General features: G+C 46.4%; 1 protein-coding gene across 1 annotated transcript in view; it reads left to right on the top strand.

Annotated features, from left to right (window-relative positions):
* ACOXL (acyl-CoA oxidase like) overlaps positions 1–20,912 on the top strand; it is a 331,162-nt gene that overhangs the window by 125,345 nt on the left and 184,905 nt on the right. Inside the window, exon 8 of the mRNA XM_079109525.1 lies at positions 13,680–13,796. Coding sequence (XP_078965651.1) covers positions 13,680–13,796 — 117 coding nt within the window. The remainder of the gene's footprint in view (positions 1–13,679; positions 13,797–20,912) is intronic.

The following is a 20,912-nucleotide window of genomic DNA, read 5'->3' as shown; positions in this document are numbered from 1 at the left end:
AACTCAAATGACCTTGTAAAAGTTTATTTGCAGACTATATCCTTGCAGAGAAAATGAATTATTTTTGTCACAGGCATAACACATTGTTACTTTTGGAAATGTTTTCTGTAAAGAAAACAACAATCAGTTTATTTTCTTTTTAATTTTCAATTATATGCAAGGATACATCAGTACTAAGAAATGAAATGGACTTGTCACAATCCAGATGACAGTACTGCCCTTTAGGATAGCCCAGGAGATGACTGGGGCCAGGTGCAGGTCAAGCAGGGAGGGCGGTAGGGAGAGGTGGGTGGTTAAGGAGGAGGATCCTGAGGTGGGTAAGGTGGGTTCTGGGAATGTGTTGTGTGTTAGGTATCAGGAGAGTCCACCTGTGGCTGGAGGACAGCATCCAGGGGTTGGTCCTTTGTTTGGACTCCAGCTGAGGGGACTTTTCTTTGCTGTGTCCTAGGCCTTGACCACAGATGTGTTCATTCAACACCAGATGCTGAACATATGTGGGGGCAACTGGGTAGCTAGACACCTTTAAATGGAGGACGAAGTGTTTGTTTTTTTTGCTGAAAGGGGTGGTTAGTACAAGGGAGATCCACTCCAAGATTCTTTTGCCCTTTGAGAAACATTCCCTGAAATCATACATTCTGTTGCCAACAGAACAGCAAAGTTTGCTCTTACTTATTATTTCAATTGTAGAATCAAAGATGGGAAAGGATGCCTGGAAAAGGCTATGTTTATGGAGGAGGCTCAGGACTTTGTATTCATTTCCTGGCAGGTTAGAGGATACAGTGGGAGGGAGGTTAAAACAAGGACTCGCCTGCCAAGTGATTGGGGGAAGAGGATCTAGGGAATCGTCAGGACCCTGGAATGGCTATTTTAGGCAGATAGAAGCAAGAGCCTGTTCACCTTCAGAGATCCTTTGTGGGTCAGCCCAGTGGCAGTTCCTAGAGTTAACTAGGTTGGTAGATTTATTCCTGTATCCCACCGGGGCAGACCTATATCTCTCACTCCTGTTCATCTCTGAAAGTTAAAACCAGCCACAAAATAACACCGGTGAAAGAAAAGTGACCCATCCTTTCTTATAGTTTGAAAAACATTACTAACGGGGAAAAAGTCCCAAAGTGAAAATGTTGAATTACAATTATTTCATAAAAATAAAAAATAACAGATTCCAAAATCAAAAACTGAATACGTGACACAGTAGAGAAATATCCAAACAAATTTGACCCATAGTGGTTTAATTTCTTTAATATATAAAGAGCTTCTATAATGAATAAGAAAAACTCTAACCCCACAGTACATGCAGTGGGAAATGATATAAAGACAATTTAAAGAAGATATGTATGGTTAATAATATGTAAACAAATTAAATTATTAATAATCAAAGAAAGGCAAGTTAAATGAGGTAATAGTTATTGATTTAACAAAGACATTTGAAAGGATGACTTTTAACTTTGGCAGGAATGTATTAAGATAGGTAAGATTATATACAGGGAGAAAGAATAAATCTTTCTGGGAAGTGAATTGATGACATAAGTCAAGAGTTTTTTTTAAACTTACATTTTATGATTCAGTAGGTTTTTTTCTAGAAATTTAAGGAAGTAATCATTAAAATTGTAACTTCAAGTATATTTAGTGACATGCATAGAATAAATTCTTAGGTAAACAGAAAAGCAGAACATGGAACTTGCATAATATATTCCTAATCAAGTATGTTAGCATATGTTAAAGAGTCATTATCCCTTGATTATAACACAAATACTATTTTACTTTTTCTGACATTGGTACATCTTTAAAGAAGGAGAATATGTGGCATATGTATTCCATATTAGCATTTATGCATGATTTTTTCCTATTTTCTTCTGTCTCCCTTTATTCATATGGAAGTCAAATAAATCTAATGGTGTCTGTTTCCACAATTAATACCATTTGGACAAAGGTAGACTTTCTAAAATTCAAATCAAAACAACCCACCAGAAAACAGAAAACAACGACAACAAACTAAACCAAACCAAAACAATGGCAACAACAAAACCCCATGGTGTGTGTCCTCAGCAGCACAATGGAGAGGCCAGAGGACAGAATCTGTGAACCAAAGACAAAGCAAGAACAGTGGACATTCCCAAATCTGAACAACTCACAGAAAATAGACCAGAAAAAGAACAGAGCTGGAGGAACCTGTGGACTTAACAGAAGACCTAACACGGTGTCTTCAAAGTCCCAGAAGGAACTAAGAAAGAGCAGGGCTGAAAAACATCCAGAGAGACAACAGTCAAAAACTCCCCAAATTTGCAAGGGGCAAAACCTGCCAATTCGAAAAGCGGAGCAAACCCCATAAGAGATGACCTCAGAAAAGTCCACGTGAACATATATCACAACGAAACTTTGGAAAACTGAAGATCAAAGAAAACTGTTGTAGTAGAGAAAAAGGATTTGAACCACAGCGGATTTCCCATCAGAAACCCATGGAGGCCAGAGGAAGTGGGCTGACATTTTTCAACCACTAAAAAAATCATGACACCAGAATTCTACATTCATCAAAAGTGACATTTAAGAATGAGAGGGGAATCGAGACCCTTTCAGATGAAGAAGAACTGAATTTGTCACTAGCACACTTATCTTAAATGAAAAGCTAAAGGAAGTTCCTTAAACAGAAAGGAAAAAGCAGAAGAAGGGATCTTAGCTCATCAGGAAGGTGGGTAAAAAGATACCCTACAGTAGATCTTCCCTCTTCTCTTGAGTTCTCTAAATCATGTTGGACAGTCAGAGCAGAAGTTGTGACACGGTCTGATGTGGTTCTTGGAGGAAGCATTTCAGATGAGCACGACCAGGAGAAGGTGATGGAGGCAAGATTCCTGTCCTTCACTTAACTGGTGGAACGACCCACGTGTGTCGTGCTGATTTACGTATGTGTGATGTTATACCTAGAGTGACCACGAAGAAATGCTATCGGAGATACACTGACAGACACAATACCATTCAGGTAAGCTGAAGGAAGGCAATAAAAATAAAGCTGAGAAACGAGAAACAATACAGTGTAAGAAGGGAAGGCTTTAACCTTATCATATTAGTAATTACACTAAATGTAAATTGTCCAAATAATTTAGATAAAAAACAGAGCTTGGCAGAGTGTTAAGAAACAAGCAAGCTGTATGCTGCCTGTAAGACATTCAGTTCAAATATAAAAATAGAGGCAGGTTGAATGTAAAGGAATAGAAAGTGATATTTTATACAAAGATTAGCCAAAGAAAAACAGGAGTGACTATTAATTTCATGTAAAGTAGATTTCAGAGAAAAAAATTACATAGACAAGGAAGGATATTGAATAATGATAAAATACTCAATTCATCAAGGAAAGACAGCAATCCTAAATATGTCTGTAAAACAGAATAGTCTGCATTATATGAACAAAAACTAGTAGCACTGAAGGAGAACTAGACCAACCCACTTTGGTGCATCTGTCTGGTACTCAGGATGAACTCAGGGTCTCATGCCTGTCAGGCAAGTACTGTGCCCCCAGTCCACTGACCCATTTTAATAGAAACTTCAATATCCCTCTTTCAACTATTGATAGATAATTACATAGAAAATCAGCAACCATATAGAAAAATTCAACAACATGATCAACCAATAAGATCCGATCCAGCATCTATGGAACAGTCCACCCGACAAAAGCAGAGAACACATTCACTTCCCTCCTGGAATTACCAAAATACAACCTATCTTGTGCTGTGTGTGTGTGTGTGTGTGTGTGTTTTATTTTATTTTTTGAGTTACTAGGGATTGAACCCAGGTCCTCATGCATGCTATCACTGAGCAGGCGCTCTATCACTGAGCTGTATCCCTTGCCCCAAGAGAGAAGTTTTTAACAATGCATGCATGCAAACATTAGTAAAAAGGAAAAAGTCTCACATTGATATCTAAACTCCCAACTCAAGAACCTAGAAAAAGAACAAAATAAACTGAAAGGAAGCAGAGGAATTGAATAATAAGGATGAGAGCAGAAATCAATGAAGTTGAAAACAGAGCAATAGAGAATAGTAATGAAGCAAAGAGTGAGTGAGGTAGGGAGAAGGAAAAGGGAGAGGGAGAAAGAGAGAGAGAAAGGATCATTAATATCAGGAGTGATCCAGGGACTATTACTAAAGACATCAGAACATCAAAAGGATAATGACGAAATGCTCAGAACAACTCTAAGCATAAATCTGAAATCTTAGAAGAAATGTACCAGTTCCTCAAAAACCACAAAATACCACAGCTCACTCAGTGTATAAAATAACTCAAATAATCCTATAACTATGAAAGAAATTGAAGTCATAATTTAAAAACTCCTAAACAAGTCTCCAGCTTAGATGGTTTCCCTGTACGATTCTACAAAGTCTTTTTTTTTTTTTTTTTGTACTGGGGATTGAACCCAGAGGCACTTAACTACTGAGCCACATCCCCAGCCCTTTTAAAAATTTTTTTTATTTTGAGAGAGGGTCTTGCTAAATTGCTTGGGACCTTTCTAAGTTGCTGAGGCTGGCTTTGAACTTGTGATCCTCCTGCATCAGCCTCCCAAGCTGCTGGGATTATAGGCATGTGTCACCACACCTGGCTTCTGCCAAGCATTTTGAAGAAGAATTAGCAACAATTATATACAATTCATTGAGAAAATAAAAGAAGTAGGAATATAGTCCAATTCATTTAATAAAGTTGGTCATATTGAGATCCCCAAACCAAATAAAGATAATATAATAAAAAGAAATTACAGAACAATATTCTTCATGAATATAGACCCAAAAATATTTTTAAAAATTAGGAAATAGAATTTAGCAGTATTACAAATGAATTATACATTATGACCAAGTGGGATTTATTCCAGGGCTGCAAAGCTAGTTTAATATTAAAAAATTAATCAAGATATCCTACCATATCAATAATCTAAAGAAGAAAAATCGCTAAGCATATCAATTGATACAGAAAAATCATTTGAAAACTTCAACATATTTTCATGATAAAATTTTCATTTAAATAGAAGAGAAGATTGCTTCCAACTTGATACAGAGAATCTACAAAAAAATGTACAGCTAATATTATACTTAGTGGTGAAAGACTGTTTTCCTCTAACATGAGGAATATGGCAAGTATATATGCTCTTGCCAAGACTATTCAACATATGGGTAGAAGTTGTAGACAGTGCACTAAGACAAGAAAAGGAAATTAAAAGCATATAGATTGGGAAATAAGTAATAACAAAGTACCTACATTCATATGATATGATTATTTACATAGAGAATTTCAAAATATCTACAAAAAAATCCTAGAACTAAGAAGTGAGTTCATAAAGGTCAGAAGATACAAAATATGCATACAAAAAATCAATTTTATTTCTGTACACTGCCGTAAACACAAGGATACTGGGATTAAAAATATAATACCATATATAGTCTTGCACTGCTTAACAATAGGGGCACAGTCTGAGGACTGTGTCATTAAGCAATTTTGTCACTGTGAAAACATCATATGCTTATAAAAACCAAGCTGAGAGGTCACTAGGCAATGTAATCTTTTGGGATCACCACCGTATATGACCTGAACATTATTACGTGGCGTTTGACTTTAAAGTTGCTCATAAAAACTGAAATGCTTAGGTGCGAATTGGACAAAGCACATGTGGGATTTACCTGCTGAAATCTACCAACGAAACCAAAGAAGACCTCCATAACTAGGGAAGAATCTCATGCTTATGGATTCAAAGAACCTGCTGTTGCTTCCGAGCCCCTGGACACCCTGTACCTCCCAGACTGGGATTGAGAAGAGGAGTGGAGGCCTGGCTAGCCCTCTGGCATCTCGGGAAAGCCTCACTGTCAAGAGCAGTCAAAAGCAGGCAGCAGCAGGAGGACACGCACCCACTCTGGAGTGCTTCCCGTGGCCCTCACCTCCTGGTGCTCAGGCCAGTGAAGGGAGACCTGGAGAGGTGGGGGCACAGTCTTGGTCAGCTGCCCCTGCTGCTCACACGCTGGTCAGGCTTCTCTCCCTCGGAGGGCAGCAGGCTCTGCTGCCTAGCGGGCACACAGGGTGGCCCAGGCTCGGCACCTGCCATGGAATGTCGGGGAGGAGATGACACCGCTGGCGACCCCAGGTTGGTGCGCTCGCGTCCTCACTGTCCTGGCTGAGGTGCAGGTGCTCCGGCGGGATCCCTCGGGGCTGCTGCTGACAACATGCAGTTTTTTTAAGATGTGAAAATAACTCAGCAGTGAAATCATTAGCCCGCCCCAGGCAGCCTCAGCTATAATGTATGGCTTGTGTCCCCCGCCGTGGTGATTTTGTTTGCATTCATTAGGATACAATTTTTTTTTTTTTTTCCAAGAAAAATCTCAAGGAATCACAGCTCTGTCGATCAAGGTTAGCCATCGCGTCACTCACAGAAATTGTGAAAAGCAAGTGAATTTCCCTTGCGTGGGAACCCACTGAGTACCATCCCGGCTCCTCTCCGGGCCAGCGGATTGGCCCTACGCAGATCCCGCTGTGGCAGCCCCATGTGCAGGCAGACTGCCGCACACCTCCTCGGCCGCGCTCTGTCCATTCCGTCTGCACCAGGAATTTGGGAAGAAGATCGACTGGTGCTCTCGGGCACCTAAAAAGGGCAGGTGCTGTCAGAAGCTTTCTAATCCTCAGGCGTGTGTGTGTGTGATGAGTGTGTGTGTGTGTGTGTACACGCCCACACGGGCAGTGTTTCAAACATGGCGGGAGACTTAGCTTGCTTTCTTCTCTGAGCAAATTCATTATCTTTAAGTTGTGGGACTTAAATTTAAGTTGGAGGACTTTTCCCTTTACCTCGAATCTCAGAGCAGTCTGAGTGAGACAGAGTAAGGTGGGGCTTTATTTGGGTTAAAGGGGAAGTAAAAAGACTGCTTTGGGAAAAATTCACGGTGGCATCTCTCTATCAAGGATGAGTAGGATAGCGGGGGACTTAGCGCCTCTGGGGCTATTGTGGTGATCACAGCTGCTGTACGCTGGACGCCTGCTATGTGTCAGCGTGGTGCCATCTCACTTAGTACATGCTGACGATCAGCCCCAGTTCAGAGGAACCTGAGGCTCAGAGTTCATGGAATTTGCCCAGGAGTGTCTGACCCCAGGTCCGAGCATCCACCCTTCTCCCTTCTGCCTCCCCTCCTGTGCTGACAGTGGGGATGCGGCCACTTGGCCTCCAGATGTCCTTCTGTGGGCAGATGAGGCACCGGAACAGGACAAGAACGAACTCAGCAGAGAGGCAGCTGGGTTCCTGGGTTTTATTGTCAAGAGTTTTGAACCAAAATGTGATCGATTAGACCCACTCTTGTTTGTGTAACTGAATCCTCAAAGAAGAACCTGGAACCTGTGGATCTGCAGCCTGCACCATCCCCCACGTCTCTTCCAGGGCTGACGGGTGCAGAAAGCTCCTTGGCAGTCTTGGGTAATGGAGGGTCAGTCCTTGCTGGATATTGGCTACAACGTCAGACCCAGGGGTTTCCCGTTGGGGAGGACCTTTATGCTCCTGGGTTTTGATGTCATGTGATCTTTGGGAAAGGAAAGAAAAGAGCGAATGAGAAGAGCTGCCCTCGGGCCAGGACAACGGGGTCTCCCGAGTCTGCTTGTGGACTTGCGGGGAATCGCCCCTACTCTCATGTGGACTTTTGAACACTGACGCCAAAGCAATGTGCCCTCATTTCTTTCTGTATCTGAAATAGTGACATGTTAAAAAAAAATGTCACTGCGTCGATCTCATCATAACCATTGAGAATCATCTCTTCTAGTCTTTGGTGGTTTTGTTGATAGACTGTTAGGGTTGGGAGAAAAACGTACCCGGAAGGTGCGAGTGTTGTTTGCTGGCATTTGAGAACCCTTCCCTGGAGTCAGTCCGCATGCTTAGTCACCGTCACGGGGACCCCCGGAGCAGGGTCGAGCTATGCGCCCCACACACACTCGCAGACGCGTGACTCCCACGTCTCCTCTACAGGCAGACCCAAGGTCGCCCACTTGCAGAGTGACAGCTAAATCCCAGTGGGTTGGCCTGTGGAGGCTGCTGCCTTAGTGCAGGACGGCGTAGGGCTCAAAGCGCAGACCACTGAACCCCGAGCTTTAAGCACACAAAAGAAAAGCTCGACTTGTGCAGCTGTCCTTTCCACAATCCCAACTTTGACCCAAAGATGGAATCGGCTGGTGTGGCATGTGGTGAAGCTTGGGGCTGAGAGTCGGGGTGTCTGACTTCCACTCATTTTTAATAATAAGAAGCCAGAAACTTTCACATCCTGACTGGCGAGTTGGACCCAGTCTGCTGGATCCAGCCGGTGGCATTAAAGTGTCCTGCTCTGTACATTTGTCCTCTGAGTTCGCACGTCCAGGAGTACCGGAGAGAAGGAGGGGAAACAGGAAGAGACAGACTGGGTCCTCACTGAGAGGTTGAGGCGTCTCTGTGGGGGCTGGTGGGAAAGAGGTGCAGGGGTCAGCCAGGGCGTTCAAGATCCCCCTGACCCCAGGCTGCGTCTGGGTGGTTAGAAAGGGAAGGTAGCGGTAAAGAACGTGTCCCGGGCCTGGGAAGGAGCTCAGCCCTTGACCGCGAAGGAGGATTCCAGGATGACCTGAGAAGCAGCCTGGGCACCCCAGGACATCTCAGGGCCCAGGGCAGAGGCCGGGCCACAGCGCCTCTCCTTCCAACCTGACGGGATGTTGTCGCAGCAGACTGATGCAATGATGCTGCAGAGCGGGAAACACGGGAAGCAATTATCTTTTTAGTAGGCCACTGGCCTCCTTTGGGAGCAGAGACCAGGGGGAAGGCGGGAAGGCAGGCAGTGCGGTCCCAGGGGCTGCGCCTGCAGTAGCTGTCTGGGTGATTAACAGCCGTGTCGCTTTCCACGAATGTTGCTTTAAGCAGCCGTGTTCGAAATTGAGTGGGAATGAAATAAAACAACCCAAAATAAATGTTTCCTCTATTCCTTAGGAATTGCTGGCTTCCAGAAATAGCTCTTCAAATCTGTCATTTTTTAAATGGCATCGTGCGCAGCACTCCCTAAGCTCTGGGTTTATTTTTGCAGGGATATCGTTTTGTGTACAATGTACTGCTTTTTGCTTTTAAAGACCATGAAAAAAAAATGAGCTAAGTGACTCTGGACTCTTTCAGGAGGGGGAGAGCGTTGGGTACTGAAGTAAAAATTATGTTTACAGAGAAAAATATAGCCTTTACATGTGTTTTTAAAGAAAAATAGTAACCCAGTGGAGGAAAAGACCAGGAAGAATATCGTGTCCGTGTAGATCATAAACGGGAACAATAAAAACCTCCGGCAGGCAGTAATTGCTGGCCACCTGCAGGAGTACAGCTGTGCTCACGGCAGCCGGCCAGGCTGCTGGCGACCAGAGGCTGGGCCTGGTCTGTGGCAGCCCACAGCTCACCCAAGGTGTCCTCGGAGCATCGAGAAGAGGTGACCTCAGTGTGGCAGGGCAGGTTCCTCTGAGTCTCGAAGTCCTCTCTGCTGCAGCTTGGGGACAGATGGTGGCCATCACAGCCTGAAACTCTGTCTGCGTCTGCAGGTGGGAGAAGGGTCATTAGCCTTCAGTGTCCTGTTTCCCCTGGAGAAGACAGAGCACATCAGGTGGCTGAGAGGGGCAGAAACTACTCCATGCTTTGGGGACGGTCAGCCTCTTGGGCCAGGGGTAGGCAGGGAGGGAGAGGGTGAGGTGCTGCTTCCGTCTGCCTATCCACGGCTTTCCTGCTGGTCCCTGGCAAGAGCGCCAGCAGTGGGCAAGCTGCTGGTGCCGGCGGACATTGGTCCTGCCTCTCCTGCCCTCGTTCATCCCTCTCCTAACTGCCACTGGTCCCTGCCCAGCACTTCATATCCAAGGTTTGTTTGTTTGTTTATTTTTTCGGAGCATCTAGGAACGAGCAGACTTTCCAAGGGGAAGTGGGGGTGGGTTGGCGTGAGCTCTGGGGAGCGCAGCACAGTGGGCCCGCCCTCCTGCTGCCCATCTCCCTGAGAGGAACAGGCCTCTGTCCTCAGTGAGCTGTGGGTTTTAAAATGTGGGTTTTGCTATTGTTCAGACACGGGGAGGCCAGCAGCTCAGGAAAGGAGTGCCATGGGAAGACAGCTCTCTGCTCATGGCTCCAGGATCGGGGGGTAGCCATGCCACACGCAGGGAGCAGGACTGAGGGAGGCAGGGCAAGAGCCTTTGTTGTGGTCTCTGCAGGGAGAAGGGTGGGCAAGGCCGGCCACGCAGGTGAGGACTGGCTGCTTTGGAGCACGTTAGTGGGACCGGAGGCCTAGGGCTGCCTGCGGTTGCCTGGCACCTGGCCCTGGGTGATCAGGGTGGCCACAGTGGCTTCCTGCGAGAGCCTCACAGAGGAGCTGGTTGGGGTGTGGGCTCTGGGTTCCTGAGCTTGCACTGCAGAGGTGTGCCCACAGGGCGTTGATTGCTACCCTGCAGCCCCCGCCAGGGTCAGCAAGGCCCAGGTGTGGAGCACATGGTACCAGTCTGAAAGGACAGGGTGCTGGGCCTCAGGGGAGGGGTCACAGATGGGCGCTCAGGGCATTCGGAGGAGAAGTGGCTTTCTGCTTTGATTGGATGGGTTGGGTTTGAGTTTTGAGGGGGCGTGTCAAGGAGGGGAGGAGAATCAGAAGAGGTGGGGATGGGGCTGGCGGGGGCAGAGAGCCCTGCTTAGACAGGCCTGCGGTGGGCAGAGCGTGGGGAGGGGCCTGGCGGGAGGAGCGGAGCCCTGGGTCAGGCTGGGCGGGCTCCTGCGCTGTATGCCTTCAGCCAGAGCGTGTGGCTCCCTGAGGAGTCCCCAGTAAGTCAGTGGCCTGTGGAATGCGTATGGCTGCCTGGGTGTCACCGTCACAGGACGTACTTCACAGGTGCAGAAGCAAATCACTTTGCATGAGAAAAGAAAGAAACCCAGCATGGCGGGTCTTCCTGTTTTCCAAGACAGGCTGGGAATTTAGATTCTTTGGAAATCCCTGAGTTTTGCGAAAGGACCTGGTAATTCAGCAGAGGCTCAGCTTAGCTCCTCTCTGTTGGCATGACACCTGAGGCCCCTTGAGGGTGCAAGTCTCCTTCCGCTGTGTGCCTGTCACCCCAGTCGCAGTGTGGGGGTGAGCATGGCAAGGTCCACCTCTGGGAAGCTGAGGCCCCACAGGTCAGGTGAGGCCAGCCCCTGAAGACCTCCCCCATGTCACAGGGGAAGGTGCTTCTGCACGTCTTCATTTCAGGGTTCGTTCCTTCCTCCTTTCACTGAGTGTCTGCTGCTCGCCACACCAAGGAGATTTCAGGCAGACCCTGAAGATTTGGTGGGATGCTGTTTAAAACTGTATGTTTAAAATGACCTTTTAGCAAATCTACACCTAAAAGGTGTCAGACTGGGTCTCTTCTTTTGCCATCTCCGTGTGAGTAGAGTGCCCTGAAATGATATTTTGTCTGCCTCCAGTGAAATACTGGTGATTGACAAGGGGCAGGAGTTTGGGCCAGGCACAAGGCTCTTGCGGCACCAGCGACCTTGTCTGAGTCCTCTCTGCATCCTGGGCGGTGAGCTCAGTGGCTAGCGCTTGCCCATTTTGACCCTGATGGAAGCCAGCCCCTGTGCACTGCCAGACACAGAGCAGACACAGAGATGTCCCCCTGATAAAATTTTAGCCACAACAACCATAGATAAAGTCACAGTACAATCACAGCATTTAAAAGTTAAGAAAGTGAGGAAAAATGTAAAGATAACCGTATCAGACCATTCAGGCTGCTGTAACAAAACAACAGACATGTATTTCCAGTTCTGGGGGCTGGAACCCTGAGATCAAGGCGCTGGCAGATCTGGTATCTTGGTGATGTTTCTCTTGGCCTGGCTTGCAGATGGCGCTGTCTTGCTGTGTCCCCACATGACCTTCCCTCAGTGCACAAGTGAAGAATAAGGCCACCAGTCCTATTGGATTAGCACCCCACCCCGTGACTTCATTTAACCTTAATTACCTCCTAAAGGTCCTTTCTCCAAACAGTCACTTGGGGGTTAGGGCTCTAACATATGAATTTTGTGGGGACCCAAGTTCAGTCCACAGCAATAACCTAGCATTATGATGGCACCGTTATTGGATCTGTGATTTTTGTCTTTTTTCTGGTCTCCTGGTGACCCAGCACCAGCTGAGAGCTCTCCCTGCAGACTGTCCGGCCTCTCACTTGGAGCCATGCCCTGCTGTGGTTGGGTGTATGTAGGGACAGAGGGAAGGGCAGGGACCGAGGGCAGGGTGGGGTGGTGTTCCCGGGGTGGTTAGACTGTGGTGGTCAGCGAGCTTGGAAAACAATCCTGTGCTCACAGTGTTTGCAAGCAGCTGCCCTGGCGTGAGCTTGTCATTTGTCCTCACCACCTCCCTCCCGTGGGACAGGGCCCGTTGTTACTTCTAGATGCCTTCTGCGTGAGAGACATTAGGGTGCCTTTCTTTGGATTACAAATAAAGATGATATTAAGTAAAATATAAAACTATGTTTAAGAAAGTCTTCATGAAATCTGAAATTTTTGAAATACCTTGGTCTTCCCCTTTTCTTTTTGAGTGATTGATTTATATCCTCAGTCCAAGGGTGTCTGCAGCACAGGTGTGCTCTGGACCTTTGACAGTGTGCAGTGTGTGTGTGTGTGTGTGTGTGTTCACGTGTGTGCGTTCATGTGTGTGTGCATGTGTTTGTGTCAGATGTCATTCTTTAAGAAATCAACGTTAGCCTGGTGTGGCACCACACGCTGTGATCCCAGCAACTCGGGAGGCCGAGGCAGGAGGATCCCAAGTTCAAAACCTGCCTCAGCAACTTAGTGAGGCCCTAAGCAACTCAGTCAGACCCTGACTCTAAATAAAATATAAGAAATGGCTGGGGATGTGGCTCAGTGGTCGAGTGCCCCTGGGTTCAACCCCGGTACCCCCCCCCCCAAAAAAAAAAAGTCAACATTAAGCTCGGCACGGCTCAGAGGGAACGCTTTCAGACCCAGCGCTCTGGAGCACCAGCCTGGCAGGGCAGAGGGAGACGTTTGCATCAGGCCTAGGCTTTTGCAGCTTTGGGGTTCTGCGAGGCTTGTCCTTGGGCATAGCCTGGGGGACAGCCCCACGCCACCTTGTACACGCTCTGAGGGAAGCTTTGCTCCCCTGGGCACAACTGCTTTGGAGGGCAAAGTGGCCACTGTCCTCAGGGCACAAAGCCTCCTGCAGATGGGGAGGGGCCTTTTGCGCATAGACCTGCGGGGACTGGCGATGCCCTGGGAGGAACGGCCCTCCACACAGCTGACGGGAGCGCAGGTCAGCGTGGCTCTCCCTGTGGAGGATGCCCTTTTGAAATATGTTCTGGGCCGTGGCTCCCAGACCATTAATTATACCACAAACCTGGGAAAGCTGAGTAATTAATGATCCCAGGGCATGTGGAACTGTAAAATGTCATGTAAATGCTAAGGAGTAAAGATTACTGCGTGTATTAGACAGATGCGTTGCTTTCAAGATATCCGTGGTGGGAAGATTAATTTTAGGGGAGTTCAGGAGTTCCGCTGGGCTTCCTTCAGAGTCTTGGGGTGTGTGATGTTTGAACCCCTTGTAGGAGACCCAGGTTTCTGTATCACACACTGCTTGAAAGAAAAAGGCGAGTAGCAGTTTCAGCTCCGGACAGGAAGTTGCTCCCACATTTTAGTAAAAATTGTGCTTGTTGATTCTCTCCAGCCAGAGGCAGTTTGGGCCCAAAGCCAAGGAAGAGGTGAGGATCATCGAGCACCAAACACAGATGCTCTGGCTGATGCCTCACCTGGCCACCATCCTGGGCCTGATATTCGCCAGCAGGTGAGATGGCTCTGGGGTTGCTTTGTCCAGGCAAGTGGGAGGCCCTGGCATTCATAAGGACTAAAAGGAGAGGTAGGCACTGGGCTCATTTTCTAACCATGAGCAGGAAAGAGCCTGTGGCTAAAACCTGGTGCCCAGGGTAAAAGAGGGGAATAGCCAGATGCAGTGGCGCCCAGCTCAGCTCGGGAGGCTGAGGCAGGAGGATCCCAAGTTCAAAGCCAGCCTCAGCAACTTAGTGAGGCCCTAAGCAACTCAGTGAGACCCTGTCTCTAAATAAAAAAATTAAAAACGGACTGGTGATGGGGCTCAGTGGTTAAGTGTCCCTGGGTTCAATCCCTGGTACCAAAAATAAGTCAATAAATAGATAAATAAAATAAAAAATAGAAGGTAGAACAAATCTTGGTTATCTATCAGCCAAATGGAATCCAAGTGAATTCGAGAAGACAAACCAATGCTTCTCCCAGTTTCTAAACATAACAGACTTGAACAGTTAAAACTCTACCTTCTGATGAAAGTTCTAAATTGACCGTAGAGTTTTCAGAGCTGGGTCGAGGTGTGTGCGTTGGTGTGCGCGTTGGTGTGTGTAGGGGAGGAGGTGGGTATTGACTACGCTGGCTGTGACGCTGTCGCCTTGGTTCTCCTCAGCGGCCCCTCCTCAGTGCTGGGACGCAGGCTGCCTGGGCGTCTTGTGGAGAGTTGTCATTCCTGCCCTCTAGGAAACGGGACTCTGCCTGTGATCGCGGGGCCCAGGAGCAGGTGGACTGGGGACAGAGCTCCAAACGTGGTCCCTCCTGCCTTCCGCCTTCTCTCCGCGTGCAGTGCCGCTCCAGGCGTCAGGGTCTGAGTGACTAAGAGTTGGCAGGGTTTGAAATTCACACACTGATGCGTGAGCAGGCGCTGGGGTCTGCGAGGTGGTGATGGGTGGGACCTGCCACATCTGTGAGCAGCTGACAGGCAGGTGCTGCGCCCTGGGCCTGGCGGGCGTGGTGGGGCTGCATTCTGTTCTTTGGGCACAAGGTGGGGAGTGGATGCCAGTATTCCAGGGTGGGCCAGCAGCAAATCTGCAGATCCAGCAACATGGAGGTGGATCCAAGCTACTGGGAAAAATGCATCCAACCTCTGTTATTTAAAATGTTTCTGAGTGTTTTAGAGGTTTCATTTGCATATAGTAAAACATGGATTTTAGTGTACAGTTGAGTGAGTTTTGACAAACACACACTCATGTAGCAAACATTTCAACAGCACATGTAACATCTTTTGTTGCAAGTATGCCACAATGGAACCTATTATTCTATATAATAAAAGTGCATTAATAAAAAGAAATTATGATACACATACACACAGTGGGATATTACTTAGCCATAAAGAAGAATGAAATCAGCCAGGCACATGCCTGTAATCCCAGCAGCTTGGGAGGCTGAGGCAGGAGGATCAGGAGTTCAAAGTCAGCCTCGGCAATTTAGGGAGGCCCTAAACAACTTAGTGAGACCCTGTCTCTAAATAAAATATAAAAAGGACTGGGGATGTGGCTCAGTGGTTGAGTATCCCTGGGTGCAATCCCTGGAACGAGAAAGAGGAGGAGGAGGAGGAGGAGGAGGAGGAGGGGGAGGAGATGATCCTGTCACTTGTAGGAAAAGGGATGGAACTGGAGGACATCATATAAACCAGACACAGAAAGACAAATATCACATGTTCTCTCTCATATGTGGAAACTAAAAAGAAAAAACAGTTGATGTCCAAGTAGGAGAGTGAGTACGAGGGCGGGGAAGGCACGGGTGGGGGGCGAGGGGGAGGGGAGGGTGGATCTGATCACTGCAGGCTGCGGGATGCAAATATCGCAGTGAATCCCATTAATGTGTGCAGTTGATATGCATCGGTAAGTAGATGTAGGAAGAAAAGAACGTCTGCATTTCCGGGAAGCTCCAGGCCCTGGCAGCCAGCCCCCACCTCAGCACCCCAGCAGACAGCCAGCTCTCTGACTGTCATTCCCATAGCTCGGTGCTGCCTGCTCCTGAACTTCCTATATGTGGACCATCGTACGTTCTTCAGGGTCTGGTGTCCTTCAACGTCCCGTCTTGGTGTCCCTCAGCGTTCCTGAGAGTTGGGGAGTCTTTATTACAGTATTATTGCAGTGATCTCTATTCCTGAGTAGGCACTCTAAGTGAGGAAGCCCGGCCGGCTTCTCCGTTCTCCCCTGAGGGTGTTTGAGTGGCTTCCGGGATTTTAGCAATGGTGGATAAGCCACCAGGTGGGACCCTCCTGCACAAGCGTTTCGTTTTTCTAATGGTGAATTACAGAGAGAGGACTTACTGGGTAATTGGTAAATATATGTCCAACATTCTAAGACACTGCCAGTGTTTCAGGGAGGTAGTACACGGTTCTGGTCTTTCGCCCATTTTTAAATTGGGTCCTTTGCTTTCTTGTTGATGAGCATGTAAGTTTTTTTATCTATCCAGCATATGATTTCTGGTACAGTGATCTTGCACATTTTCTAATACATTTATTCAAATGGTTGCTTTTTAAAATTTAATTTCCAATTACTTGTGATGCATATATTGAAATATAAACAATTTTTGACCTTATGTCCTGTATTCTAACTAATTCGATTTAGCAGATTCCTTGTGGACTCTAGGATTTCCTACACACGGTATATCACATATGAACAAAGGGTTTTCCTTCTTGCCACTATTGATGCTTTTCGGTTTCCCTCCCGCCTTAGCGGACTGGCTGAAGCCCTGCCCGGTGCAGAGGAGCGGAGGTGGGGCGGAGAGGCCTCCCCGTGCTTGACCCAGGGAGCTGGCCGCCCTGCCGTCAGCAGATGCCCTTCAGCAGATGGAGCGGTCCCCCTTCTAGTGGGACGAACACTTTTATCACGAATTTTGTAAAACAATAAGTCGACTTGCCTTGACCTTGGGTGGGGGGGGCCTTCCGACTTTGTTCTCTTCCGGACGGTTTTGCCCATTCCCGATCTTTCTCGCCTTCACTTCTCGAGTGATGGATTCACCTCCCCTCACTGTCGACTCCATGGCCTGTTGTCATGTCCTCAGTCATCTATTTACCATCTGTGGGGCCAGTAGCGACTTCGCCTCCTTCAGTCCAGATGCTTTGGTGGCCTCCCTCATCCGAGTGGGTAGAGGCTCACTGATCGGGTTGGTTTTCGGTGTTTGAAGTGCTGGTGGTTTTTCTGGTTGAAGTGTGATTGCTGTGGACTCCAGTCTTCATTCATTTCCTTCTGCTTGCTGTAGCTTCGCTCGCTCTCCCGCCCTCTCTCCCTCTGTGAAAGTTTACACTACTGTGCCGAGACCCTTCTTCTTGCTTAATATAATCATTTAAGACTAAAATTTCCCTCCAAGCATTGCAGCTGCAGCCCTGTTTTGATACGTTGTGTTTTCGTTTAGTTAAAAATAGTTAAGAATTTTCCTTGAAGCCTCCCCTTTGACCCATGGATTATTTAGAAGTGCTCTCGTGGTCCAGGAGCATCCTGGGTATGAATTCTGTTCTTTGAAATTTCTGGCCCAGTGTGTATTTGTAGTGTGTGTGTGTGTGTGTGTGTGTGTGTGTGTGTGTGTGTGTGTGTGAAGTGTCCCACGAATACTTGAGAACAATGCACATTCTGTAGTCGAGAGAAGCATCTCGTCCTGTCTGCTGGGTCCAGCTGGTGGACAGTGCTTTGCAGATTGGACATTCTAACCAATTTTCTGCCTACTTCTATCAGTGACTGAGAGAAGCAGGCTGACATTGCCAACTGGGATACATTTGTCTGTTTCTCCTTTCAGTTTTACCAGTTTTAACTCCAGTTACTTTGGAAGTTGTTGTAAAAGAAGTTTGAGGTGCAGACACACGTAGGATTGTCATTCCTTCTTGGAAAATTGGTCCTGATAATGGTTTCTACTCCTCGGCCTAAGGGCCATTTTGCCTGTAGCACATCCAGCCCGGGCTCTGGTTTAATGTTTTCAGGACGCATCTTTCTTTACGCTTTAGTTTAGCCGACCTCTGCTGTTAAAGTGGTTTTCTTGTTAACAGCAAATAATTGGGTCTCGCTTTTTTATCCAATTTGTCAATCTCCAGCTTTTAACTGGTGTGTTTAGACCAATCGTACCTAAAGTGATTACTGATATGTTTGGATTCAAGTCTGTCAGCCTATAATTGATTTTTATTTTTTCCATCTGTGTTTTTTATTTCCATTTTCTGCCTGCTCTTGGGTGAACAGAATGTTGTTTATTATTCTATTGTGTCATTGTTATTGACATATTATTTACACTTTTTAAAGAGCATATTTTGGTTGTTGGCCCAGGACTTACCACGTACATCTCTAACGGATCAGAGTTCTGTCTTCAGAACAGCGGGATTCTCCTGCAGAGCAGGGACCGGAAGTGGCAGAGTCCCACGTCTCTCCGGTTCTTTCCGCCATCGTTACCCCATAACACATTGTTACTCCTGAGCACCAACATTCACTGTGCGGCTGCTCTTTTTCTTTTTGACAGTTGTGTCTTAAAGCAATTAAAACTAAGGGAAACTGAATTTTATTTGACTTCTTTTTATTCCATTCCCCAAATGCTTAATTTCCTTGTGTAGCCCAAGGGTCTAACTGATGTTTGTTTTGCCTTGCGACATTTCTGTTAGCTCCTGACGTTGGAAGGTCTGCTAGCAAGGGACTCCCCTGCTGAGGCCTTTAGGAAAGTCCCCTTCTCCCCTCCCTTCCTGGGTCCCTCCCTTCATTCTTTCCTCTCCTCTTTCTTTCTCTCTTTGAAGGACATTGCCAACGATACAGAATTCTGAGCTGACTGTCTTCCTGGAGCACTTGAAAGAGGCCACTCTCCTGCCTTCTTGATTCCTCGGTCCTTGTAAGAACAGCCACTTTTCCCCCCACTATTTTCATAGATGTAAATTTTCCTCCCACTTCAGCTGATTTTTTAAAGATTTTCCTTTTTTCTTTGATTTTCAGAGTTTGCTTATAATGGCATAGGTGTGGTTTTCTTTGTGTCTGTAATGTTTGGTGTTTGTTGAACCCTTGGAATTGGTGGGTTGAAATTTTCCATAAAATTTAGAAATATTTTCTCCATTATTTCATTAAAAATTTTCTTTCCAGTGTCTTTCTTTCCTTTCTCTTGGGTATGTAAGCATGCAAATGTTAAACTGCATCGTATTGTCCCACATCTTACTGGAATTAGGTTCTTGTTTGTCGGTCTCTCTCTTTTTTTTTTTTTTTAAGTCTCTCTTTATGCGTCAATTTGGATAACGTTCATGTATATATCCTCAGGTTCTCTATGCAATGTCCAATCTACCAAAAAATGCTCATCCCTCTTTGGAATTCGATTCTTCAAACCTTCCTGTAATCTTCACTGTCTCGTAACTCTACAGGGAAATGATTTTTTACTTCATCCATTTTTTATTGATATTCTTAATGGAGCAAAACCCTCTGGTATCCTGTAACCCTGTGACATTTCTTCTGACCTCCTCGATTCCATCTGAAGTTGTCATTAACCCTGGATAAAGCCTCCCGGTTCCGTTACACTCTTTTGAATTCATCCTCCCAGCCAGAGGTGATACATGGGCTTTGTTGTTGTTGTTGTTTTTAATTTAGTTCTTACTTTTTTAGCATTTCTCAAACTGGATAGATGCTTATGAAAGCTATCTGATGTGCTTTCCACAAAATAAATATTCTTGTCACCCACCAATTAGTTCTGATCCACCTGGCCTGGGATGTGCCTCAGGAATTAGGAGTGGGCATATTTAAGTCCCATAGATGATTCTTATAAACAACCGGAGTTGTAAACCATGAGATATTTTTAAGGAACTTCCTCATGTGACCTGAAAACTTCATAAGCATAAAAGAAGCAGCACTATTGAATTAAGATGAAAATTTAAGTTGGATCCAAATAACCTGATTATGAAATCAGAGAAGTTTTTACATGCATGGAAAACCAAATTCCTTGAATTTTGCCCAGTGAAATTTGAAACTATTAAGAAGAGGAAAGGATAGCTTGGTTCACTTCTCAGTCAACTATTTACAAATTTGTGACAATTATTACTAGATCCCATTACAGAGGGTTCCTATATATCCCACGTTTACAAATTCATTTGTGTATCTGCATCTTTACATATAACTGAAGTAGCAACTGCATATGTCAATGCTTCCTTTTTCTTCATCTGTTTTTATTTTTCAGCTTGATTTAAGGGTAATGTTTCTTGATTTTATAAGACCTATATTGCCATTGTTATGAAAATGAAAGTTTCTCTTGATTTTAGGGAGGTACTCTCCCCCCACAAATGCCAATATCAGATCAATAAAGAGAGGATGCAGTTGTGGCTTTAGGTTTCAAGGAGAGAAAATAGAAGTGACCAATACAAACTGATACAAATACCCTGGGGCCCATAATGTGTCAGGCATGGGCCACCCTGTTGAACAGGACATCAAGCCAATTACTCCTGGACTTCTTGGGTTCCACCTTGTTATGGTTTGGGTGCGAGGTGTCCCCCAAAAGCTCACGCGCGAGACAGTGCAAGAAGGCTCAGAGGAGAAATGGTTGGGCTATAGTCTTAACCTAATCAGTGACTTAATCCCTGGTGGGATTAACGGAGTGGTAACTGGAGGCAGGTGGGGTGTGGCTGGAGGAAGTGGTTCACTGGGGGCCTGATTTGGGGGTACGTATTTGTATCTGGAAAGTGGAGACCTTGCCCTCTGCTCCCTGATCACCATGTGAGCTGCTTCCCTCCGCCACACTCTTCCGCCATGATGTTCAGCCGCATCTGGAGCCCTGAGGCATGGAGCTGGCCTTGTATGGATTGAGACCTCTGAAACCTGAGCCCCCAAACTTTTCCTCCTTTACGGTTTTGCTGGTCAGGTCCTTTAGTCACAGTAGCGAAAGAGCTGACTAAAACATACCTCCTTGCACCCTCTGTGACCGCTGGCCGAGCCTGGTGTTCCTTTGGTGACTCCCTCTCTCTCCTTCCCTCTCCTCCTTTCCCTCCGTCCCTCCATTGCAGTGGGGTTCACCCCTCTGAAGAGCTGGTAGCAGGCCCCCAGGGAGAACCTGCCCTGGCCGAGTGGAGGAGGATGAGGAAAAGGATGTCTGTATGTTAACACAACGTGACATTCACGCTGTTCACCACCCA

The sequence above is a fragment of the Sciurus vulgaris genome (genome assembly GCF_902686455.1).
Source record: "Sciurus vulgaris genome assembly, chromosome: 14".
NCBI lineage: Eukaryota > Metazoa > Chordata > Mammalia > Rodentia > Sciuridae > Sciurus > Sciurus vulgaris.
Note: the sequence above shows the minus strand (reverse complement) of the source record. Positions and strands in the feature narration are given on the sequence as shown.